At 42.6% G+C, this 24,424-nt stretch overlaps 2 protein-coding genes across 3 annotated transcripts in view; one reads left to right on the top strand and one right to left on the bottom strand.

Annotated features, from left to right (window-relative positions):
• PCSK7 (proprotein convertase subtilisin/kexin type 7) overlaps positions 1-19,539 on the bottom strand; it is a 104,274-nt gene extending 84,735 nt beyond the window's left edge. Inside the window, 2 exon segments of the mRNA XM_089670139.1 lie at positions 11,627-12,111; positions 19,482-19,539. Coding sequence (XP_089526265.1) covers positions 11,627-12,064 — 438 coding nt within the window. The 5' untranslated portion in view covers positions 12,065-12,111; positions 19,482-19,539.
• Positions 19,540-19,561: 22 nt separating this feature from the next.
• The window catches only part of RNF214 (ring finger protein 214), a 53,999-nt gene continuing 49,136 nt past the window's right edge, over positions 19,562-24,424 (top strand). Inside the window, exon 1 of one of the 2 annotated variants that reach the window (XM_089670137.1) lies at positions 19,562-19,636. The gene's annotated coding sequence lies outside the window, so the exon portion shown is untranslated. Of the gene's footprint in view, positions 19,648-24,424 lie in introns of both variants that reach the window. The other variant, XM_089670138.1, reaches the window with a different exon arrangement.

Below are 24,424 nucleotides of genomic sequence, written 5' to 3'. Positions count from 1 at the left end.
TTGCCAAATGAGCATTCGATTGGTGCCAGCTTCCCCTTAGTGATTAAATTGTTTTGATAGAGGTAAGCTCTCATTTCATACTACATGTATATTTTGTGCACCATGTCAATTGCAGCAACAGAGGTTCTTAATATTTCAGTTTTTATATTGCATGACCCAGTCTAGGATGTGTTTCTCGGTTTTTCCTTTGTAATACTATTAAACCCAATGTAACTGCTTATACAAGTATTGGTGCCTAATTCACCTTTTAAAAAGGTACATCCCTTCCCATTCAATCTTCATAGAATTTTTTGTTTGCCTTTTGGATATTTTTGTCCAATCTCAGTGTATGCTGATGAAGTTTTACAATCTGTTATTTTATTGCCCTATCCAGCTTATGTGGCCCTCCAATAACCATGAGAATCGCCATTTTGTCTGGGCCTTTATGAGATCTTATTGTCCAACTAAAGTGTACCACAATTAAATCGTTATCTCGCATACCATGTGTCACTTATGAGTTATACATGAACTGTTTGGTAAGTTGCCCCACATCAATTTTTGCAATAGGTCTACTAGTGGTGCACTGAAATTAAAATTCTGGTGCCGAAACCAAAAATTCAAAATACACTTGGTCGAAAACCGAAGCCGAAATGTGCAGTTTTTAAAAATAAATATATATTTTTTGGAAAAAAATACAAAAAATTATATATATATATATATATATATATATATATATATATATATATATATATATATATATATATATACATATACATATACACATACAGCGGGGCAAAAAAGTATTTAGTCAGCCACCAATTCTGCAAGTTCTCCCACTTAAAAAGATGAGAGAGGCCTGTAATTGGCATCATAGGTAGACCTCAACTATGAGAGACAAAGTGAGAAAAAAAAATCCAGACAATCACATTGGCTGATTTGGAAAGAATTTATTTGCAAATTATGGTAGAAAATAAGTATTTGGTCACCTACAAACAAGCAAGATTTCTGGTTCCCACCGACCTGTACCTTCTTCTTTAAGAGGCTCCTCTGTCCTGCACTCATTACCTGTATCAATGACACCTGTTTGAACTTGTTATCAGTATAAAAGACACCTGTCTACAACCTCAAACAGTCACACTCCAAACTCCACTATGGTGAAGACCAAAGAGCTGTCGAAGGACACCAGAAACAAAAATTGTAGACCTGCACCAGGCTGGGAAGACTGAATCTGCAATAGGCAAGCAGCTTGGTGTGAACAAATCAACTGTGGGAGCAATAATTAGAAAATGGAAGACATACAAGACCACTGATAATCTCCCTCGATCTGGGGCTCCACGCAAGATCTCACCCCGTGGAGTCAAAATGATCACATGAACGGTGAGCAAAAATCCCAGGACCACACGGGGGGACCTAGTGAATGACCTGCAGAGAGCTGGGACCAACGTAACAAAGGTTACCATCAGTAACACACTACGCCGCCAGAGACTCAGATCCTGCAGTGCCAGACGTGTCCCCCTGCTTAAGCCAGTACATGTCCGGGCCCGTCTGAAGTTTGCTACAGAGCAATTGGATGATCCAGAAGAGGATTGGGAGAATGTCATATGGTCAGATGAAACCAAAATAGAACTGTTTGGTAGAAACACAACTCGTCGTGTTTGGAGGAGAGAGAATGCTGAGTTGCATCCAAAGAACACCATACCTACTGTGAAGCATGGGGGTGGCAACATCATGCTTTGGGGCTGTTTCTTCACAAAGGGACCAGGACGACTGATCTATGTACAGGAAAGAATGAATGGGGCCATGTATCGTGAAATTTTGAGTGCAAACCTCCTTCCATCAGCAAGGGCATTGAAGATGAAACGTGGCTGGGTCTTCCAACATGACAATGATCCCAAACATACCGCCCGGGCAACGAAGGAGTGGCTTCGTAAGAAGCATTTCAAGGTCCTGGAGTGGCCTAGCCAGTCTCCAGATCTCAACCCCATAGAAAACCTTTGGAGGGAGTTGAAAGTCCGTGTTGCCCAGCGACAGCCCCAAAACATCATTGCTTTAGAGGAGATCTGCATGGAGGAATGGGCCAACATACCAGCAACAGTGTGTGCCAACCTTGTGAAGACTTACAGGAAACGTTTGACCTCTGTCATTGCCAACAAACGATATATAACAAAGTATTGAGATGAACTTTTGATATTGACCAAATACTTATTTTCCATTATAATTTGCAAATAAATTCTTTCCAAATCAGCCAATGTGATTGTGTGGATTTATTTTCCCATTTTGTCTCTCATAGTTGAGGTCTACCTATGATGTCAATTACAGGCCTCTCTCATCTTTTTAAGTGGGAGAACTTGCACAATTGGTGGCTGACTAAATATTTTTTTGCCCCACTGTGTATATATATATATATATATATATATATATATATATATATATATATATATATATATATATATATATACACACATACACATACATACATACACAGTGGGGATCGAAAGTTTGGGCACCCCAGCTAAAAATTTGTATTAATGTGCATAAAGAAGCCAAGGAAAGATGGAAAAATCTCCAAAAGGCATCAAATTACAGATTAAACATTCTTATAATATGTCAACAAAAGTTAGATTTTATTTCCATCATTTACACTTTCAAAATAACAGAAAACAAACAAATGGCCTCTGCAAAAGTTTGGGCACCCTGCAGAATTTATAGCATGCACTGCCCCCTTTGCCAAGCTGAGACCTGCCAGTGTCATAGATTGTTCTCAATCATCGTCTGGGAAGACCAGGTGATGTCAATCTCAAAGGTTTTAAATGCCCAGACTCATCTGACCTTGCCCCAACAATCAGCACCATGGGTTCTTCTAAGCAGTTGTCTAGAAAACTGAAACTGAAAATAGTTGACGCTCACAAAGCTGGAGAAGGCTATAAGAAGATAGCAAAGCGTTTTCAGATGTCAATATCCTCTGTTCAGAATGTAATTAAGAAATGGCAGTCATCAGGAACAGTGGAAGTTAAAGCAAGATCTGGAAGACCAAGAAAAATATCAGACAGAACAGCTCGCAGGATTGTGAGAAAAACAATTCAAAACCCACGTTTGACTGCACGATCCCTCCAGAAAGATCTGGCAGACACTGGAGTTGTGGTACACTATTCCACTATAAAGAGATACTTGTACAAATATGATCTTCATGAAAGAGTCATCAGAAGAAAACCTCTTCTACGTCCCCACCACAAAAATCATCATTTAAACTTTGCAAATGAACATATAGACAAGCCTGATGCATTTTGGAAACAAGTTCTGTGGACCAATGAGGTTAAAATTGAACTTTTTGGCCGGAATGAGCAAAGGTACGTTTGGAGAAGAAGGGGCACAGAATTTAATGAAAAGAACCTCTGTCCAACTGTTAAGCATGGGGTTGGATCAATCATGCTTTGGGGTTGTGTTGCAGCCAGTGGCACAGGGAACATCTCACGAGTAGAAGGAAAAATGGATTCAATAAAATTTCAGCAAATTTTGGATGGTAGCTTGATGCCATCTGTGAAATAGCTGAAGTTAAAGAGAGGATGGCTTCTACAAATGGATAATGATCCTAAACACACCTCGAAATCCACGGGGGATTGCATCAAGAGGCGTAAACTGAAGGTTTTGCCATGGCCTTCACAATCTCCTGACCTCAACATAATTGAAATTCTATGGATAGACCTTAAAAGAGCAGTGGGTGACAGACAGCCCAGAAATCTCAAAGAACTGGAAGACTTTTGTAAGGAAGAATGGGCAAAGATACCTCAAACAAGAATTGAAAGACTCTTGGCTGGCTACAAAAAGCATTTACAAGCTGTGATACTTGGCAAAGGGGGCAGTACAAGATATTAACTCTGCAGGGTGCCCAAACTTTTGCAGACGCCATTTTTTTGTTTTCTGTTACTTTGAAAGTGTAAATGATGGAAATAAAATCTAACTTTTGTTGACATATTATAAGAATGTCTGATCTGTAATTTGATGCCTTTTGGAGATTTTTCCATCTTTCCTTGGCTTCTTTATGCACATTAATACTAATTTTTAGATGGGGTGCCCAAACTTTCGATCCCCACTGTATATCCCCCAATTTTTTTTGTAAAATATGAAAGAGGATGTTACGGTGAGTAAATAGACAACCAACATGTCACGCTTTAAAATTGCGCACGCTCATGGAATGGCATGAAACTGCGTTACTAAAAAATCTCCATGGGTGATGCTTTAAAAATGTCTACAGGTTAGTAGATGTAAAGTTACAGAGGAGGTCAAGTGTGAAAATTATTGCTCTTGCTCTGATGTTTGTGGCGATTCCTCACGTGTGGCTTGAACACCATTTACATATGTGAGCATGGCCTACACATGCATTCACCACAAGAGGACTAGGGCACTTTAAACTTTTTTTTTTCAATTTATTTAATGATTTTTTGTTTTTTTTTTGCACTGTCCCTTTAAAAACATTTAAATCACTTTTATTCTTATCACAAGCAATGCAGCATCCCTTGTGATAGAAATGATCAGTGACAGGTGCTCTTTATGGAGAGATATGGGGTCAATAAGACCCCACATCTCTCCTCTGCAATGTAAAGCATTGGATCGAAAAAAAAAGCATTGATCTAGTGATTTAAAATAAATAAATAAAAAAATGGTTGGAACCAGAAATGACATTGCTCGGGTCCTCCAAGGGCATAGAGGTGAGTGGAGGCCATCTTTCCTTCACTCATCTCTATGCCCGGCGCCGGGATCGTTCGATGGTGTCTCAGGAACGGCTGAGAAATACTGAATGGCGGCCAGTGTTCGACAGCATCAGGTGGGCGGCGGCAAGGGGCAGGGTTATTTCGGCAACTGTATCGGTGCTTTTTTTCATTTCGGCTGACGGGTGTTTTTGGCCAAAACGTTTCGGCCACCGAAATTTCGGTGAATCCTTAATGTCTACGTATATGTATGATACATGTCGCACATGATTTGTAGTGATTTAAACTTGTTTTATTTTGATACATGCATATACCACATGTAATCTGTTGGTCAGTTTTGTAGTCAACATGAATCTGTTGTTGTAGGTGTTATATAAATAAAAGAAAATAAATAAAAGAAGCCTGAAATAGGTAAAACATGTTGAGAAATATTACACCGGAAACATTTTTATTGAACAAGTATAACTAACAATGTTGGGACATTAAAATGTATCTTTAATATTGACTCAACAATAAACATTGTAAATTTTAACTTTTGTTGTTGTATTATTATATGGCACCCTTAAAATCCCGCTATTTTTTCTTCAATATGAGGAGCTTTCTCTCCTTTTTTTCTTTGTGTATCTTTTTCTCTCTTCTCTTGATAAAATAAAATGTTTGCTTTTGGGTGAAGGTAAAAAATTAATTTCACACAAACCAGTAAAAGCCAAAAACCCAAAGAAACAGACTCTTTACTTCCTATCCTCACATACTATCTCCTCATAGACTAAAGCTGGCCATACATCAACACAGTAAGTGTTGATAGGGGAAAAACTCCCCTACTGTGCTATTGTATTCTGACAGTGACAGTATTCCCCGCCATCAGAATACAATGATCGTACGGAAAAACCTGACAGGCTGGTTGTACTGAAGCCAATCAATAGATCAATGTCAGTACAACCTTCCTTCTCATCGATGGTTCGAAATTTAGTCGGTTCCTGATGAACCCGCCGAATTTCGATCCATCTATGGCTGGCTTAATTTCTAATTGTTAGTTTTCCAATATTTTAGGCCCTATAACTCCTTACTTTGTTAACCCATCATTCCCCCAGCCTGACTGAATCCCATTTTGGTAAATCTGGAACAAGCTAAGCCACCTTCGACAAACACAAATCTCAATCAGGGATCTCTCCTCTCCCTAGAGACCCTAATATTAGGTACTAACCCAACAACCCTACAATGGTTAGCATACCAACAGCTTCTCTCCTTCCTACCCTCACTGCCAGATAAATAGAACCTTCCTTTTCCAACAAAACCATTCAAGAACTTTATCATATAGTTACTGAGGCTGAAAAAAGACACTAGTCCATCTAGTTCAGCCAACAGAGAAAAAAAAAAAAAAAAAAAGAAGATACTGAAAAAGATACACACAGTTTTTTTTTTTACAGGACTTTCTCCAAACACACACAATCTCCTCACCTACAACCATCCCTCTCCCCCCGACTATACGGATCAATGTTTAATTGAACTTGGGTTTTCTTTCTCTCCCAGAGACTGGGGAAAAAAGGCTTCATCTAACATATGGACTCTCCATAGCAACCAAAGCTCAGGAAACTCATTTCAAAATCCTTGCTCACTGGTTCCATTGCCCCACTGTGCTTCACCTTATCTTTCCCTCTGTCTCAAACCAATGTTGGAAATGCCAAAGCCAGCCTGGCACTATGTCCTACATTTAGTGGGCTTGACTCCCCCCATCAAAAAATTATGGAACACGATCCTGGAACTCTACACTAAGACTAAAAGTTTCCACTTTCCCTAATCTCACATTGTTTACTCCCAATATTACCAGGTTTCATTAAACATGCCAAACAGGATATCCTTCAGCATTTCTTCTTTGCATCCCTCGCCACAAAAACTCACCTCCTTTCAGAGTGGTCACAAAATTATACTTCATCTCCTGCAAGGAACTCTGCCTAGCCCAGGAAAATGATCAAAAAGGACTGCTATACTAAGATCTGGCCCGCTTGGACTAGGGCTTAGCTAGGGTGGGCAAGGAGAGTTCCTAACCCAGGAAAATGATCAACAGGACTGCTATACTAAGATCTGGGCCGCTTTGACTAGGGCTTAGCTAGGGTGGGCAAGGAGAGTTCCTAGCCCAGGAAAATGATCAACAGGACTGCTATACTAAGATCTGGGCCGCTTTGACTAGGGCTTAGCTAGGGTGGGCAAGGAGAGCTCCTATTGCCCTCCCCTCCCCCCACGCTACCTCTGCATCCCTCTTACCACCACCCCACAAACTCTCTCACTAAAACCATTATTTTTCTGTCCCCCCACCCCTTCCCCCCTTCACTTTCCTTCATGCTCTCTCTTAGTCCAAGAGAGCAAATCTAAAAACCAGACACATTATTCTGTGAAATCATACAACTTTTAACAGGAAGCATATATGTATTTTTGCAGCAAGATAGTTAAAGTGGTTGAAAAGGCTCAAAGTCTTTTATGCATAAAGGTAAAAAAATCTTCTGTGTGAAGCAGCCCCTCAATTCAGCGATGTGCACCAGAGCAGCGTCTCTCCAGGGACTCTTCCTCCTCATTGGTTGATACAGCAGCAGGAGCCTTTGGCTTTGGGCTACTGTTGATCACAGCCAGTGAGTCAATAAGGAAGGAGTGTGGGGCGGGACAGAGCCATGCTCCACGTGTGAATGAACAGACAGATCAGTGGCTCGGGAGCGAGCCTGCGTGGGTGCCTCCATACCAAGCTGCTTGCTATAGGGGCACTTGGCAGGGGGGAGGGGCCAGGAGCGCTGGCGGGGAAGCCGGGAAAAGCAAAACTGAGGCTGCTCTGTGCAAAACCGAGGCTGCTCTGTGCAAAACCATTGCACAGAGCAGGTAAGTATGACATGTTCATTATTTGAAAAAAAAAAACAACTGCCTTTGATATCACTTTAAGTATCAAGACAAGATAAGTGACTTAGTAGACATACAGTATTTGTCAGCTATATCCATCTACATTTTGTAACAAAAAGTTCACTTAGTTTTGTTGCTTCACTGAGATCTTTATCACTTGTAAGCTTTCAACTTCACAAAATTTCACATTTATTGCTTAATTAATTAGCTCACTACAGGAAGGTTTCTACCTAGCCCAGAGTTTCTAAAGCTTCTGCTCATAGGATGGCTGGCAAATCAGCGTATATTTTTCAGCAGCTTTTTTAAAAGAAACAAAAAACATCGGGGAAATAGACGTATATTCCAGCAACGTACTAGGTATTTTTTTTTTATCATGCCCATACAAACAATACATCTGAAACCAGCATTATTCCAGAGTAGCTAGGAAAACATTTTGGCTTTTTAAAATTGTATTCAATGAAAGGTAAGTACATGCTGTTACTTTTTATAGCTTTTTAAAACCATATGTAGTCTACAAATGGCTGGTGTACATACAATATGCTCTGCAGATTGCAGCTCTGGAAAAATTTCTTGTATGTCCAAAGATTACTATGTAAACATCATGGTCCGGCCACAGGACAGACAAATATCCGTGTTTTCAACATATGGAACATTGCCCTGATCTTATAGTTCTCTAGACTGAGCAAAGCACAATCCTTCCATCAAATATATTTAGCTCCATAAATGATGACCTTTTACTATACATTATTTGGTAACTGCAGATAAAACAACATGAAGGTAAAATACAAAGTTATAACTAGGTGGAAAACTCCCTTTACAGCGATTCAACCACATAGAGGGCTCAGGGATATGCAAGTGTGTATTCTAGACTTGTGCAAGGATTGCTCGATCTTTTCCTCCAGTTATTTTATAACTACGCCTTCAAAAGGAAATTCACAATTTTTCAAAAACTTGGATACGGCCACAACCACCATTTTGCCCCAAGTCTAGGTTTAGCCTAAATTGGAAGCATAAAAATCAGCACAAGAGCAAAGAGGCATAACTTACATTTATTATATGCTGGTTCTTTTGGTTTAGGAGAAATTTTCGTCTTTCCTACCCCCTTCCAATAATCTTTCGATGCAGTAGGGGGTAATACAACTGAGGGGCTGTCAGGAGCTTTCTTCAATCGAGATTGACTATGGCCACCCAATCCGCACCAATGTGCCGTTCACAGAAGCCATTACTACAGCTTCCATAAATGACACAGGATCTCTGAATGAGGGATAGGTGGGATTGATAGCCCCAGCCCCTCCATTCAGTAATCCTGTGTCATTCATGGAAGCTGTAGTACAGCATCTACAAATGGAGCAGCGAGGCAGAAAGGGCAGGTACAGTCAAGCTCTCTTGATGAGAGATCCTGACAGCCCTCAGTTGTATTAACCCATGCCACACCAAAAGATTATGGCGGCATGGCGAGAGGGGGGTAGGAAAGACGAGAATGCCTCGTAAACCTAGAAGAGTCAGCACAAGGGGCACATTATAATAAATAAGTTATGTAACTTGTGCTGATTTTTATGTTTGTAATTTAGGCTACATTTGAGCCTTATTGAACTCCACATCAAAATGGTTATTTTTTGTCAGTTCTCCAACAAATGATGTTACCCAGCTCTTTCCATTCATATTTACCCAAGCCAGTATGGACGAATAGAAAAGACCCTCGACTGTTCAGTTCATTGCTCCTCATAATCCAGTTCTAAAATATTTTTTCCCTGTTTGTCAAGAGAAAAAGTAGGCAACTCTGACTGCCTGTAAGAGCTCCTCAATAAGTCTACCTTTTAAAGAATAGCCAGAGGATCTGACTATACCTAAACTTGTACGCACCCCAATTCCACCTCATTAAAGCATCTGAAATAAAAGGCTGACTCATCTGAGTAAGTGCATTTACATGATTAGGCAGGTCTTGAGGAGCAGGAAAAGCCAGAAAGGGGACCATAATAATCACAGGCACACTCTCTGGCTGTAAAAGCTTCTTGAACCTTTACTTGAATGGTAGAAATCACAGATTTAACATAAGAGGAACCCCTTTTCAGCCAGAATGATTTCAGGATATCATAAGGGTTCCTATTTGATGATGATAATTTGTTTGGACAAATTCAACACGCATTCTTGGTTTTATAGGCAGTATTCTTTCTCTATATTGGCAACACAGCAAGAGGGAAGAAAACACTAAAATAATTAAAGCCTGGTTCAAAATAGTGAGCTTTGAGTTTTGAAAGCGATTACGGGTACAGTGCAGTGCAATTTTTGTGTAAGTGCTTAACAACTGTAATGTGATTTTTGAGGTGAGCGTTTTGGCTGTAATTTTATGGACTACTACTTAACAAAATTGCATCAAATACACAAGTACATGCCTTTCTGATGCGTTTCCATCGAAGCCAATGACCACAAAATCGTACTGCATTGCACCGAAGCAGCACAGGACTCTTTCCCAAAGCCACACTGCAGCAGCACTGCACTGATGTGAATGGCCACCGTTTAATGTTACTTCCAACGGCATGCAATTCTGTACAACTTAAGCTGCATCAGAAATCGCACTAGTGTCAATCAGGCCTAAAAGTAAATATAGCCTTGCACTATTACTTGTGAAAAGGATAGTGGTATGCAAGGACAGTACATGAAAAGACCACAGGAAGCCATCTGGACCTTACACTGCAGAAGTTTCAGTCTGTGACATAACCCCAGTCCTCTGAGCAGAGGACTGCTGCTACTGTGATGATGAAGGCTGTTGTACAGTCTGCTAGTGCTTCTGTGATTTCATAGTCGCAATGGTAACCCGAATGCAAAAAAACATATACAGTATAACATGGGGAAAAACAAGCTACCCTTTTCCTGATCTACAGGAACTGCCAAATCTGTAAGTGATGTACCTGGTAAAGTACCTTGAGCCATTTGGACTGAAGTGCAACCATGGAACTGCTGCACAAGGAGACCAAAGTAGTCTGAAGCTGCCCACACATGGTTCAGTTTTTTCTGGTCAGCCAGCCGACTTAACACAAAAAAAAAGAAAACTGAACCAATTTCCCCATCCACACATTCGGTGTAGATGCAGAAATCCTCCCCGCTGTGACATTGTGTTATGACAGGTGGAAATGTTTCCCTGCCTACCTGCCATCCTAATACACAAAGCAGTGCTGCAGAACTGATCGAATGGAAATTTTCCAGCAGTCTCGTTTGTGAGAAGTCGATTGACAAATCAACTTCTCATAAACAGGAAAGGCTACACATGGATTGAAATTTGCCAGGTACCTGCTGAACTGGCCAAATTTTGATCCATGTATTGCCAGTTTAATTTTGGGGCACTGGTAGCACCCCCACCCAGAATCTTTTCACCATCAGACTAAAAGAGAGCAAGAGACAATAGTCTAGGGATCACCAAAAAGAAAATAAAAACAATACTGCTGGGAGCTCTGATGTTACCTAGTAGAGACACGAAAACAACTGAATGATTATGTTGGAGTTTTTTTTTTAAACCTTCCTGTATGCTTTTTGTACCTAGTGGGTGGAACAGAGGAACCTCTGGAGGGCCATTTTATGCAAAATCTGTTGAACTTTATGGGTATTTCTTTAAAAGGGATTTTAACAATTTACATCAGCAATATAAATATACAGCCCAAAAACACAATAAACAACTCATTCTAAAGTATGAGAGCTTCCACATTTCTATATACTTCTAGGGAAGGGTGACTGAAGTGATGAAAATTCACAGAGCCACAGTACAATCCACAACTTAGCAGGCAACTTTGAGGAGTTAGGTGCAAGCTGTAACATACCCCCAACCCCCTTCTACACACACTTTACACCACCAAGATTTCCCATCTTGGCACCATCAACCTACCCTGGGTATAGGATCTCACTCTTGCCCCACTATAGATCTAAAATTAGAAGTGAGACCCTTTGGTCATTGGTATATAAGTGGACAAACTGAAACTCAGGCGCAGAGATCTGACTCCTGAATAGGTTTAAACAGTGTTTTTCATACTGTACTGGAATTTCAAGATTCAAAGAAAAGGTCTTACCAAATGCCACTGTAAAGGAAATTTAGGATCATTAAAGTGCAAGCTCCTTTTGGATCTCTTCAGTAGTTTTTGTTCTGAGAACCATCTCACGCTGTCATGTTGTGTGAAAAGGTCATGAACTGTCTGACGAACTTCGTCATGACAATGTGCATCACCTATATGTACAAACAGGTAATGGTCTTTTAATTCTCCAACAACTCCTCGGTTTTCAAGCCCTGCAGCGTCCGAAAGTTCATTGGCGAGGGCATCCAACTCCTCTCTCCGTCCAGAGCCTTGAGAGGGGTCCAGACGGACAGCCCAGGTCAGCTCTTCTGCCAGCCTTGTGGCATCGGCGTCGTTACTGGAGTGAAAGCAGGCAGCATGTGTGGAAGCCAAGAGGAAGACTGACCAGGTGAGAAGACAACAAAGGCACATGTAGAAGCTGGAAAAATACAACATTGTGATGGCCCATTACACAGGAAATGACCCAGCGAGGGCATTGGGACCTGTGGGAAAAAGCACACGATCATTAATAATGAGATCCAAAATAAAATCAAAGATCTGTGGCCTGAGAGGAAATTCATTTTCAAGTTATTTTTTTGTAGTCACCACATTTATCCTCTCCACTATAAAAAAAATTATGTTTTATTTAATGTAACAAAAGCAACATTGTTAAGGTATGATATAGGGAGGCATGTTATAAAAAAAGAAAACTAAAATAAAATAAAAAAAAAAGGTTTAATTTGAGATTATCCAGACTACCCTGACTATCTCAAAGTAAACCTGTGTTCTGAGAAATATGATTGCAACCAATGCTGATCCCAATTTATTGTCTATGCTCCATTTGGAAGTGCCAGATACCTGCCTATCATGCATCCCACTAGATTCAATACTATTTAAGCCAATGACATGGAACAGATATTCAGACCAACCAAGTCAAATAAATGTCATAAATCTTTATCTCCACATTGTTCCAAATCAGTGACTTAAAGCCTGGCCGAAAAACTCATAGTTAGCAAACCCCGTTCTGACTTATTGCTTGGACACTCCAGTCAGTGGGCACTTGCCCCCCCCCCCCCCAATCACAGAGGAAAGCACTAGTCCTCATTCAAAATCCGTCAGCAATGCTGAGCTCATCCAATGCTAAGGGGAAGACCGAGCATGTGTGAAGGACGGGGAAGGATCATTTCTTCAGATACCGATCTCCAACTACCATGTCTTTTACTTTTCAAAAAAAAGGGTCTTTTTACTGAATAGAGATTTAAAATGTATGTTTTATTTTTGTTTTAACAAAATGACCACTATTTTCCAATGAATAAGTCCATTAAAGGATAAGTTCAGGTTTTAGGGCAAAATTTCACTTTTCATAATAAATAGAAGCGTTTTCCAATGTCATTTCTGGCCCAGCCATCCCAATATGTTTTCTCTCACTTATCCATGGGAGGTTTAAAATCTAGTCAGTTTATTTGAATATTTGAACGGATTTCCAGATTCCATCACTTCCTGTAGGTCATCTCTCAGCAATCACTTCCTGTAGACCATCTCCCAGAGGCCTTCACTTCCTTGTTGCATCACAGTCAAGGGTGTGATAGAGTGTGTTCACCACTCTGGACCACACCTCCCTTACACTTACTTTCTATACAATCTGATTGTACAATCACCTTTAGATCTCCCCTCAGCTATGTAGTACAAGGACCTGTCTGATTTGATACAAATTGAATAGATTGTTCAGGTGTGTCCTCCTATTCCATAGGTCTGGTAAATCTAAAGGATATTGTACAATCAGATTGCATAGTGTATGGCCATCTTTATACAAGTACATAGGAGGGAGTGAACAGAGATTCTCAGTATTCAGACCCCGTTCGCATCTCCACGAAGTGAAAACTCACATTCCCACATGCATATGTTTTGGAGCGTTTTCACTCACGCATAGGGCAGCCCATTCACTTGAACAGGCTGCCATAAATGCAACAGTTGCCCCAAAGAAGCTCCAGAACTTTTTTTTGGAGCAGAGAACGGTGCATTAGTGTAGTTTTTTTTGCTTTTGTCACACTTGGGGTGCCTGTAGCATCCCTAGCGGTCTGATTATGTCAGTATTTCTGTGCTCAAAGCGGTACATTTTTTGTATTGGAAATATGTAGTTTTTTTATTGCAGGCCTGTAATTTTTAGGAATAACTCACTAAAATCTGTCCGAACAAGAGTTTAGTAAACATCCCAGGTATGATAAAATTTGAAACACCAAATCATAAATTTCGCACATCACTGAGCAAAGTCGCAAAATTGTTTTCAGTGTCTGATGACGAACTTCCCCACAAATCATTATCACTCAATTCTGCAAGTAGTTCTGATTTACTATCGCTGTTTTCTAGCTGATCTAAAACCGCTTTTGACATAAAGGGACATTTTTTGGATGCCATGGACATTTCTCAGTTTCCAGGCAGAAAGAACAGTAAAAATGCAGGCAGGGCACAGGACAAAGAACTCGGGACAAAATGTATGTGAAATGGTATCATGTTCTACTATGTGATTTTAGTGTATTTAGTGAATGTCACTTTTTGACCTTTTTAAATTTCCCTCCATTTCCATCCCCTGTACGCCCTGACGTCGCAGGGAACGGAACCCGGAAGACAGATGCCGGCATCGGCCGGATGACATTTCCGGGGACACTGCAGGAGGGACATTGCGGGAGCGCAGGACAAGGTAAGTGAAGAAGAGATCCCGGAGCAACGCTGCAAGGAATTCCTGAGTGTAGCTCGGGGTTACCGCTTGGGGTGCTGAAAGTTTACCCTGAGCTACACTCGGGAATACCACCAGGGAGGTTAACATGTAATGACAACACAAACACAATGCACATTTGCAGCGTGTTTCTGAAACGCATGGCAGCATGCATTTTTTGTGTGGTTTGCCATGTGTTCGGAAACACACAGATGTGAATGGAGCTTCGTTGTTCTTGCGAAAACACACCAATATTACTTTCAGGCCCTACTCACACCTAGGGTAGACGCAGCACAGGTTTTTTTGGTTTGTTTTTCCAGTGACACACATAGGGCAGACCGTTGATTTTAATGGGCTGTGCTACATGTGGCAAAGGCTCATGGGACATCTGGTGTGATGTGGGTTGCACGTTTTTTACTGTGCGTTTTGCTGCACTTGTCACTCATTTTTTCACATGGCAAAAATGTGTTTGCTTCTGTGTTTGGAATGTCGTTAACAATTAAAGGCACTGAAAGTGCAACTAGTTCATTTTAGGTGTATGAAGTTGGCCACACACCATACAGTCTGATTGTACAATCTCTGTACGATCACCTTTAGATTTACAAAAATTATATCATAGGAGGACATACCATCTATCCAATCAGGCAGGTCCTAGCACTACATGGTTGATGGTAGATGGAAAGGAGATTGTACAATCAGATTGTATAGTGTATGACAAGCTCTATAGAACCCAGGACACACATCTCCTGTTTTCAATTATACAGATTTACCCACATAGGCTGTTATCTGATTGCTCAGAACACTCTGCGAAATGAACGATGTATGTAAGATGAAATTAAGATAGAAAAAAAATGGATGCCTGTGCATTTAGTGAGAACGGTGGGTGGTAGTGATCTGCTGGAAGAGGGAAGGCAGCCACAGGTGTGTGCTGATGAAATCCTTCCTGTGCCTTAGTGCCCAGTCATACCGGTGCGATTTGGGAATTGAAATCGCACCTGAAGTCACATCTAATGAATGTCAGTGTCTTGACATCTGCGATTTGCTGCAACACAATTTCTAAAGTAGTTCTTGCATTACTTTTTCTGCAGTTTTGTTGCAGGTTTACATACATAGAATATAATGGAAATCGCACTGCAAATTGCAAGAAATTGTTGAAAATCTTCACAAGTTGCAATAAAGTCTTCAGAAATTGCGCTTAAATTGCACACAAATCGCGCAATTTTAAATAGCAGTGGTGTGACTTACGGTTTTTTCTGTCCTAAATCTACATACCAGCAAGTGATGAAACTTTCTAAGAAATACAGCAAGGGATACGAAAGCTTTTATTTTTCTGCAACAGAGATACATTAATGGTATACTGGTATATATGGGAGATGGAATTTAGAGAGAAATAAAAAGGTGAACTTAGTCTTTAATTTGCAGCCATTTTTATGTTCCTGTTCTCTAAAATCGCTTTCAGGCTTGAGAAAGCAGTTACAGTGCCTTGAAAAAGTATTCACACCCCTTGAAATTTTCCACATTTTGTCATGTTACAACCAAAAACATAAATGTATTTTATTGGAATTTTATGTGATAGACCAACACAAAGTGGCACATAACTGTGGAAGGAAAATGATAAATGGTTTTCAAACTTTTTAAATAAATGTCTGAAAAGTGTGGTGTGCATTTGTATTCAGCCCCCTTTACTCTGATACCCCTAACTAAAATCTAATGGAACCAATTGCCTTCAGGAGTCACCTAATTAGCAAATAGAGTCCACCTGTGTGTAATTTAATCTCAGTATAAATACAGCTGTTCCGTGAAGCCCTCAGAGGTTTGTTAGAGAACATTAGTGAACAAACAGCATCATGAAGGCCAAGGAACACACCAGACAGGTCAGGGATGAAGTTTTGAAGATTAAGGCAGGGTTAGGTTATAAAAAAATATCCCAAGCTTTGAACATCTCATGGAGATGTTTTCAATCCATCATCCGAAAATTGAAAGAGTATGGCACAACTGCAAAGACATGGCCGTCCACCTAAACTAACAGGCCGGGCAAGGAGATCATTAGACCGAGAAGCAGCCAAGATGCCCATGGTAACTCTGGAGGAGCTGCAGAGATCCACAGCTCAGGTGGGAGAATCTGTCCACAGGAGAACTATTAGTTGTGCACTCCACAAATCTGGCCTTTATGGAAGAGTGGCAAGAAGAAAGCAATTGTTGAAAGAAGGCCATAAGAAGTCCTATTTGCAGTTTGCGAGAAGCCATGTGGGGGACACAGAAAATATGTGGAGGAAGGTGCTCTGGTCAGATGAGACCAAAATTGAACTTGGCCTAAAAGCAAAATGCTATGTGTGGCAGAAAACAAACACTGCACATCACCCTGAAAACACCATCCCCACTGTGAGACATGGTGGTGGTGGCAGCACTATGTTGTGGGGATGCTTTTCTTCAGCAGGGACAGGGAAGCTGGTCAGAGTTGATGGGAAGATGGATGGAGCCAAATATAGGGCAATCTTAGAAGAAAACCTGTTAGAGTCTGTAAAAGACTTGCCACTGGGGTGGAGGTTCACCTTCCAGCAGGACAGCGACCCTCAACATACAGCCAGAGCTACAATGGAATGGTTTAGATAAAAAAGAATATTTATCTGGTTAGAATGGCCCAGTCAAAGTCCAGACCTAAATCCAACTGAGAATCTGTGGCAAGCCTTGTAAATTGCTATTCACAAACGCTCTCCATCCAATTTTGCAAAGAAAAATGGGCAAAAATGTCACTCTCTAGATGAGCAAAGCTAGTAGAGACATCCCCAAACAGACTTGTAGCTGTAATTGCAGCGAAAGGGGGTCCTACAAAGTATTGACTCCGGGGGGCTGAATACAAATGCCGTCACACTTTTCACATATTTATTTGTAAACAATTTTTGAAAACCATTTATCATTTTCTTTCCACTTCACAATTATGTGCCACTTTGTGTTGGTCTATCACATAAAATCACAATGAAATACGTTTACGTTTGGTTGTAACATGACAAAATGTGGACAATTTCTAGGGGTATGAATACTTTTTCAAGGCACTGCACATGTTTTATTTATTTCAGGTACTTATATAGCGCCATCAATGAACGCAGCACGTTACATATATATTGTACATTCACATCAGTCCCTAACCCTCAAGGGGTGTACAATCTAAGGTCCCTAACTTACATTCATACATATACATACTAGGGACAATTTAGACAGGATCCAGTTAACCTAACAGCATGTCTTTGGAGTGTAGGAGGAAACCAGAGTACCCGGAGGAAACCCACACAGGCACAGGGAGAACATGCAAACTCCAGGCAGGTGGTGCCATGGTTGGGATCCAAACCAACGACCCTAGTACTGCCAGGCGGAAGTGCTAACCATTTAGCCACTGTGCTGCCACTCCTGTTTACCAATTACGATAACTTGCTACCTGAAAGGATTCTCTTGCAGCATCGCCTGTGCACAGCGTGGATGCATCTAGCTACTGGCTGTCGCTGTCAGCAGCATCATTTTCTTTGCTAGTCTTTATTATGCTGCATTCACACTTGACCGTTTTGTAGCTCAAAGCTCTAAAAATGCTCAAACTTAAAAAAAAAAAAAATCAATCTTTCTCTATTGTACCTGTTCGTGTGACCAGGTGTGAACAGGCACCATAGAGAACATTTTAATTTTTTTTTAACTTTGAGCTTTTTTGGCGCTTCAAGCTACAAAATGCTCAAGTGAGAATGCAGCCTAAGTGATCCATCCTAGTGGTCTCCATTCTGTGAAGCTTTGGAAAGCCCGATATCTGAAGCATGGACTTCGTAGACTTAACCTCCTCTGACAGCTCTATGAAGGAATTTTGGCAAGCTTACCCAACATGCTAGGTTGTAGCTGTGTCAGTAACAGGCATTTTAACAGATTTATAACAAGTGAAAAAAACTATAAGAGGGAAAAAAGAAGCTTATACATAAAATAGGAATTTGTTCTGAGTACAGGTAAGATTTCATTTCTGCCCAATTCTAAAAATGCCTAATATCTGCTTGTCAGGCTGATGATCAACACATTCTTCAACGCTCCGTTCACACTTGTACGACTCCAAAGTTGCACGACTTTTGAGTGCAACTTTAATGCAACTTGGATATGACTTTGGCTTTCATTAATGATAATGGACAACGGTTACATGTATAACATTCAGGTGCAACTTTCATACGACTTTTGAGGGTTTTCATTGCAGTCTATGGCACTCACATTGCATGAAAGTCGTACCAAAGAAGTGCATGAACAACTTGAAGTCGCACAGATATGAATGGTACCTATTGGGAAACATGGGGGGTGACTTATCATACAACTTTGGACCACAAAGTTGCATGACAAGTTGCACAAGTGTGAATGGGCTCTCAGAGTGCTGGGAGAACCTGACAGGGGATGGGAGGGTAGGAGAGCTGGACAGGACAGGGGAAAATTAGGAGCCTGACAGACTGGGAGGGGAAATATACAGCCCGACAAAATGGAAATGAGGGGGTGCAGAGCCCGACAGGATGGGAGGGGGGGAGCAGAGCCCGACAGGATGGGAGGGGGGTAGGGCAGCCTGACAGGACGGGGGGGGGTAGGGCAGCCTGACAGGACGGGGGGGGGTAGGGCAGCCTGACAGGACGGGGGGGGGGGGGTGTAGGAAGTTACACAGCCAGGTATTGGAAGGTGTAAAGGAACTGACACACAGAGTGGAGTCAGCAGAAGCCAGGCAGCTTGCACTATTATTAGGGGCCGGCAGTGGAGGCCTCCATACGTCGGCCATGGTAGGGACACTTCACAGTACACCTGTCACCAAACAGCAGCAAAGACAAGTCATAGAAATGTCACAAACTAAAACCAAAGCATCTGTACCACAGCCAGGCAATCAGCATTGTAAGGGGAGGCCAGTAAAAACTCCCCATGTGTATCACTTATGACAACCCCCCTTTAACAAGCCATGCCGATTGTACTATCTAAAGCAAAGCAGTGCCCGGTACACAAGGAGGAGGAAATGACACCCACAGCCTGGCTCACCCCAATGACACCATATCCATAGTGTGTACACCCAGCAGAGGAATATGACTTGTGTATGCCATGTCCCCTCTCCCCCCCGTACACACCTGCCGGGTCCCAGCTCCCACCTCACCTGTACACTTCACATACCTGTCCCCTCCTCTACTACCCGCTCCACTTCCGCATTCACCTCTGTGTTGCGGGTGACGACAGCAACACTTCCGGGGTGGGGCTCGGTGAAACGCACAGACCGGAAGTACACCGGAGTTTCCTGATGCTGCAGATGAGAAGAGGCATGTGTCCAGGTATTGGAGCTGTGAGTGGTGTCGTATGGAGGGGTTATACTGAGTGTCAGCGTTATATGGGTGTAGCACGTGTGTGAGGAAATGGGGGCATATATGGGTGTCAGTCATGCCGCGTGGTCAGCCGTCCCAGGTCTCCATGCCCCCACACAGGGTAGGAAGATGTGGCCCTGTTATATTGGTGTAGTAGGTGTGTCAGTCATGCCGCGTGGTCAGCCGTCCCAGGTCTCTATGCCCCCACACAGGGTAGGAAGATGTGGCCCTGTTATATTGGTGTAGTAGGTGTGTCAGTCATGCCGGGTGGTCAGCCGTCCCAGGTCTCCATGCCCCCACACAGGGTAGGAAGATGTGGCCCTGTAATGGATGTAGTAGGTGTGTCAGTCATGCCGAGTGGTCAGCCGTCCCAGGTCTCCATGCCCCCACACAGGGTAGGAAGATGTGGCCCTGTAATGGATGTAGTAGGTGTGTCAGTCATGCCGAGTGGTCAGCCGTCCCAGGTCTCTATGCCCCCACACAGGGTAGGAAGATGTGGCCCTGTTATATGGGTGTAGCAGGTGCGTGTCAGTCATGCCGAGTGGTCAGCCGTCCCAGGTCTCCATGCCCCCACACAGGGTAGGATGATGTGGCCCTGGCTTTGCTCACATATAATTCATAACAAGCCCTTGTTTCAGGGTATGGCACTCATTTAACATCATATAAAATGGATGTGCGCCCCAACTGAATGACAGTATGCTGTGTTCATCATAAACCATTACCTTGCCTGCTTCTCCCCCAGCTGAACTACAGAACACCTCCTCAGCTCATAACATGGAGGGGAGGAGATCAGTAGCCCAGCAGGCGAGACCGCAGACAGGGCTGATAACAGTGTTTGGGATTTCTGTGCAGCAGAGGCATGGTGTCATCTGACTTCAGGGTGAGGAGTACACTGGCTTTCTGGTAGATCAGCAGAAGGGATGAGGTCAGGTGTGTTGGGATTCCATTCTGAACCCAAGTAAGCAAGCCTCCAGGAACCGCCACCAGTAGTGTGCCCAGGGGTGGACTGACCATTTGGAAACTCGGGCACTGGATCAGTAGGGGGCCCCATAAGATGTCCCTGGTACCTTTTTCATAGGTTTTTTTGAGTTTGGGCAAGGACACAGGGGCCCCATGAGTTGTCAGTCCGCCCTTGACTGTGCCTATCATCTGCAGCTGTGGGCTGGGGAATGCCTCTGCCTGAGATGATTGGCTCCGCACAGGTGACAGCTTCCTGTCAGGCTCACTTATGCAGGCCATAGATGGGTCGAAAATCGGCCGATTTTTCGGCCGAAAATAAAATCGGCCGATTTTCGAATCGTTAGTGGGCGATTTGGTCGGCCGATTTTCGGTATTTTGGCCGTTTTTTTTTTTCGGTAAAGTTGGAAAAAAATCGGCCGATTTTGCCGATCGGCCGATTTTCGCGGCAATTAGTGGGCGAATCGGCCGATTTTTTACCGATAAAAAAACTGCGCATGAGCAGTGACCTGCAAAAGGAAGACAAAAAGAAGAAGAAGAGGAAGAGGATGAAGAAGAGGATGAAGAAGAGGATGAAGAGGATGAGGATGAAGAAGAGGATGAGGATGAAGAAGAGGATGATGAAGAAGAAGAGGATGAGGATGATGATGATGAAGAAGAGGATGAAGATGAGGATGATGAAGAAGAAGAGGAGGAGGATGATGATGAAGAAGAAGAGGATGAGGATGATGAAGAAGAGGATGAGCAAGAAGAAGATGAGGATGAAGAAGAGGATGAGGATGAAGAAGAGGATGAAGAAGAAGAGGATGAGGATGAAGAAGAAGAGGATGAGGATGAAGAAGAAGAGGATGAGGATGAAGAAGAAGAGGATGATGAAGAAGAAGAGGATGATGATGAAGAGGATGAAGAAGAAGAGGATGAGGATGATGAAGAAGAAGATGAGGATGAAGAAGAGGATGAGGATGAAGAAGAAGAAGAGGATGAGGATGAAGAAGAAGAAGAAGTAGGATGAAAATAAGAATAATTCCAGTCCAGCAAAAAGTGTCTCTGCAGAGAGCTCCGCTATTTCTGACAGTTCTCTGACAGTTCCTTGACATTTACAGCGGTTGAAACATTGTATCTATTTGTTTCCGAATAAAAACATCTGTATCCTAAATGGAAATAAATAGATACAATGTTTCAACCGCTGTAAATGTCAAGGAACTGTCAGAAATAGCAGAGCTCTCTTCAGGGACACTTTTTGCTGGCTGTAGAAGGGATGAAAATCGGCCGATTTTTTTTACCATTGATGGCAACGTCGGCCGCTTGAACGACCGAATTTTCGTTTTTTAAAAGAAAAATCTGCCGTTTTTCTCCCCATCTATGGCCTGCATTACTTGAGTTCAGACTGAGAACCTAACACACCTGGGATCATCCCTAATCACAAGGTATTTCTCTATACTTGCAGCAGTTTGAAAGAAACAAAACATGGGGAATGTGCATGAAGTGCAGAGATGTACAGAACATGTTTTCTTTTATTTTCCCGAAGGCTCAGTTCACACTAGCTTTGTTAGCAGGTGTCAGACAGGCTTTTGGGAAGCGTTTTTAACAACCATTCTGCACATGGCAGCACACAGTGCTGTTAACACTGAAGCGTTAGCGTCAAGACGCGGCAAAACTGATGCCTCGTGTCCAGTCAGGAGGAGTTGAAGGCTCCCATTCAAGTCTATGGGGCGACTCTGCAATGCCAGGCAGATGTTTGCGTTGCGGTACGGTTGCGACGTGTTAATACCATTTAAGGTCATTATAGGCGTTTGTGGTGCGGTTTTAACGCTTGGCAAACGCCTGTCAACCGCCTCAAAACCGTGCATAGGGAGTTTGAGGAGTGTTAAAAACTCTTCCCAAACGCCTGTCTAATGCTATAGGGGTGTTTGGCAAGAGTTAGAAATAAAGTCAAGTGTGAACAAATGTACACTTCAGGTCCCCTGTATACAGAATGTAAACCGATTCTTTGTAATAACTGTTAATTGTTTGGCTGATTTGACATGACATATACTGTAATAGCATTTTATAAATATTGCTAAAGTGAAACTAAACCCTCCTATCCTTTTCAGCCATGGAAGCTGCTGTCTTGGCCTCTGTTTGATCTGCAACTGCCATGGTGCTGCACATGAGATCAGTTATGATACCAGCCATTTGATGGTTTGAGTTTGGCTGAGAGCACAAACAACTGTGACAGCATTCCCAACATCTTGGGAATGTAAGGGCTCTTTCACAATGCCGTTCCATATGTCTGTTTTTTTCATCTGTTCGTTTACAGATGAAAAACAGACACCCATGTATTTCTATGGACTAGCAAATGTAAACGGGTGCTCATCTGTTAATGTCTGCATTCGTTAACATCCGTTTTTGTTGAACAGAAGGATCCTTTCACAGGGCATTCTGTGTTTTTCATCAATTCAGTCACGTTTTTTCCGTTTTTTAGTGTGGGCTCTTGGCTTGACAGCCGGGTGCCCAGTGCGCATGCACGAGTAGCGCTGCACTTTGTGAATGGTACGGCATCTTCTGGGACACGTGACAGGTCCCATTCACAAAGCGCAGCGCTTCTCGTGCATGCGCACTTGGCACCCGGCTGTCAGCCGGGTGCCCACACTAAAGGGAGGACAACTCCGCGGAAGTGGGAGCGGGTACCTGTCAAATTCAGGTACCCGCTCCCCCTCCCTCCCCAAAGGTCAGCAGTCATCCCCTGTACTGTCCGCAGTCTCCGGTCACCCCCTGTACTGTGTCCGCAGCCTCTTGGTCACCCCCTGCGCGGTCCGCAGCCTCTTGGTCACCCCCTGCGCGGTCCGCAGCCTCTTGGTCACCCCCTGCGCGGTCCGCAGCCTCTTGGTCACCCCCTGCGCGGTCCGCAGCCTCTTGGTCACCCCCTGCGCGGTCCGCAGCCTCTTGGTCACCCCCTGCGCGGTCCGCAGCCTCTTGGTCACCCCCTGCGCGGTCCGCAGCCTCTTGGTCATCTCCTGTACTGTGTCTGCAGTCCATTGGTTCAGAATATTTTTTATCTTGTTTTCTGCCTCTAAATACGGTATATCCCATCAACAAGTGTCCAAAATGACACTTGTTGAAATAAATAGTTCTCCAATATTAATATATGGATTTGTTCCAACACATTGGACGGCTTCAGGATAATTGTTCCTCTATTATGCGCTTACCTCCTTATTTGCCTACTTAATATAGGCTGAAATAGCTGTTTGTCCTACAGGGACAGATGCAAATACTGCTGCTCCTGAACTCCTTCCTAGATGGTTCCACACTGCAATTTACTAATTATCCACCTGATGTCTCTCCAGTGTGTAGTTTCTTATGGTGTTATAAGGATGGATGGATTTCCCCTTCTCACCTCCTGGGGTCTATTCCTCCTTGTATCCCCTCGAGGTCTCCACATACATGATACAAAAAAAAAAAAGGAAAAAATAGTGCCTTATCCTTTAAAAACCTTTATATAGCCAGTAATCCCACTCACATATTTAACAAATGAAATGCGCCTTATCAAACTTTGTGTGTGCTCAGCACAAATCTCGTACTTGCTCCCTGATGAAGCCACGTGACCGGTGGCGTAACTCGTAGGGGAGGAGCTCTGACGTCATCACGCTAAGTTGGCTTGTCACGGCGAGTACGAGATTTGTGCTGAGCACACACAAAGTTTGATAAGGCGTATTTCATTTGTTAAATATGTGAGTGGGATTACTGGCTATATAAATAAAGGTTTTTAAAGGATAATGCACTATTTTTTTGCTTTTCTTTTGGTATCATGTATGTGGATAC

This window comes from Staurois parvus, unplaced genomic scaffold (genome assembly GCF_062004578.1).
Source record: "Staurois parvus isolate SC_StPar_1 unplaced genomic scaffold, SC_StPar_1.0 ptg000087l, whole genome shotgun sequence".
Taxonomy (NCBI): domain Eukaryota; kingdom Metazoa; phylum Chordata; class Amphibia; order Anura; family Ranidae; genus Staurois; species Staurois parvus.
This window is presented reverse-complemented; position numbering and strand designations above follow the sequence as displayed.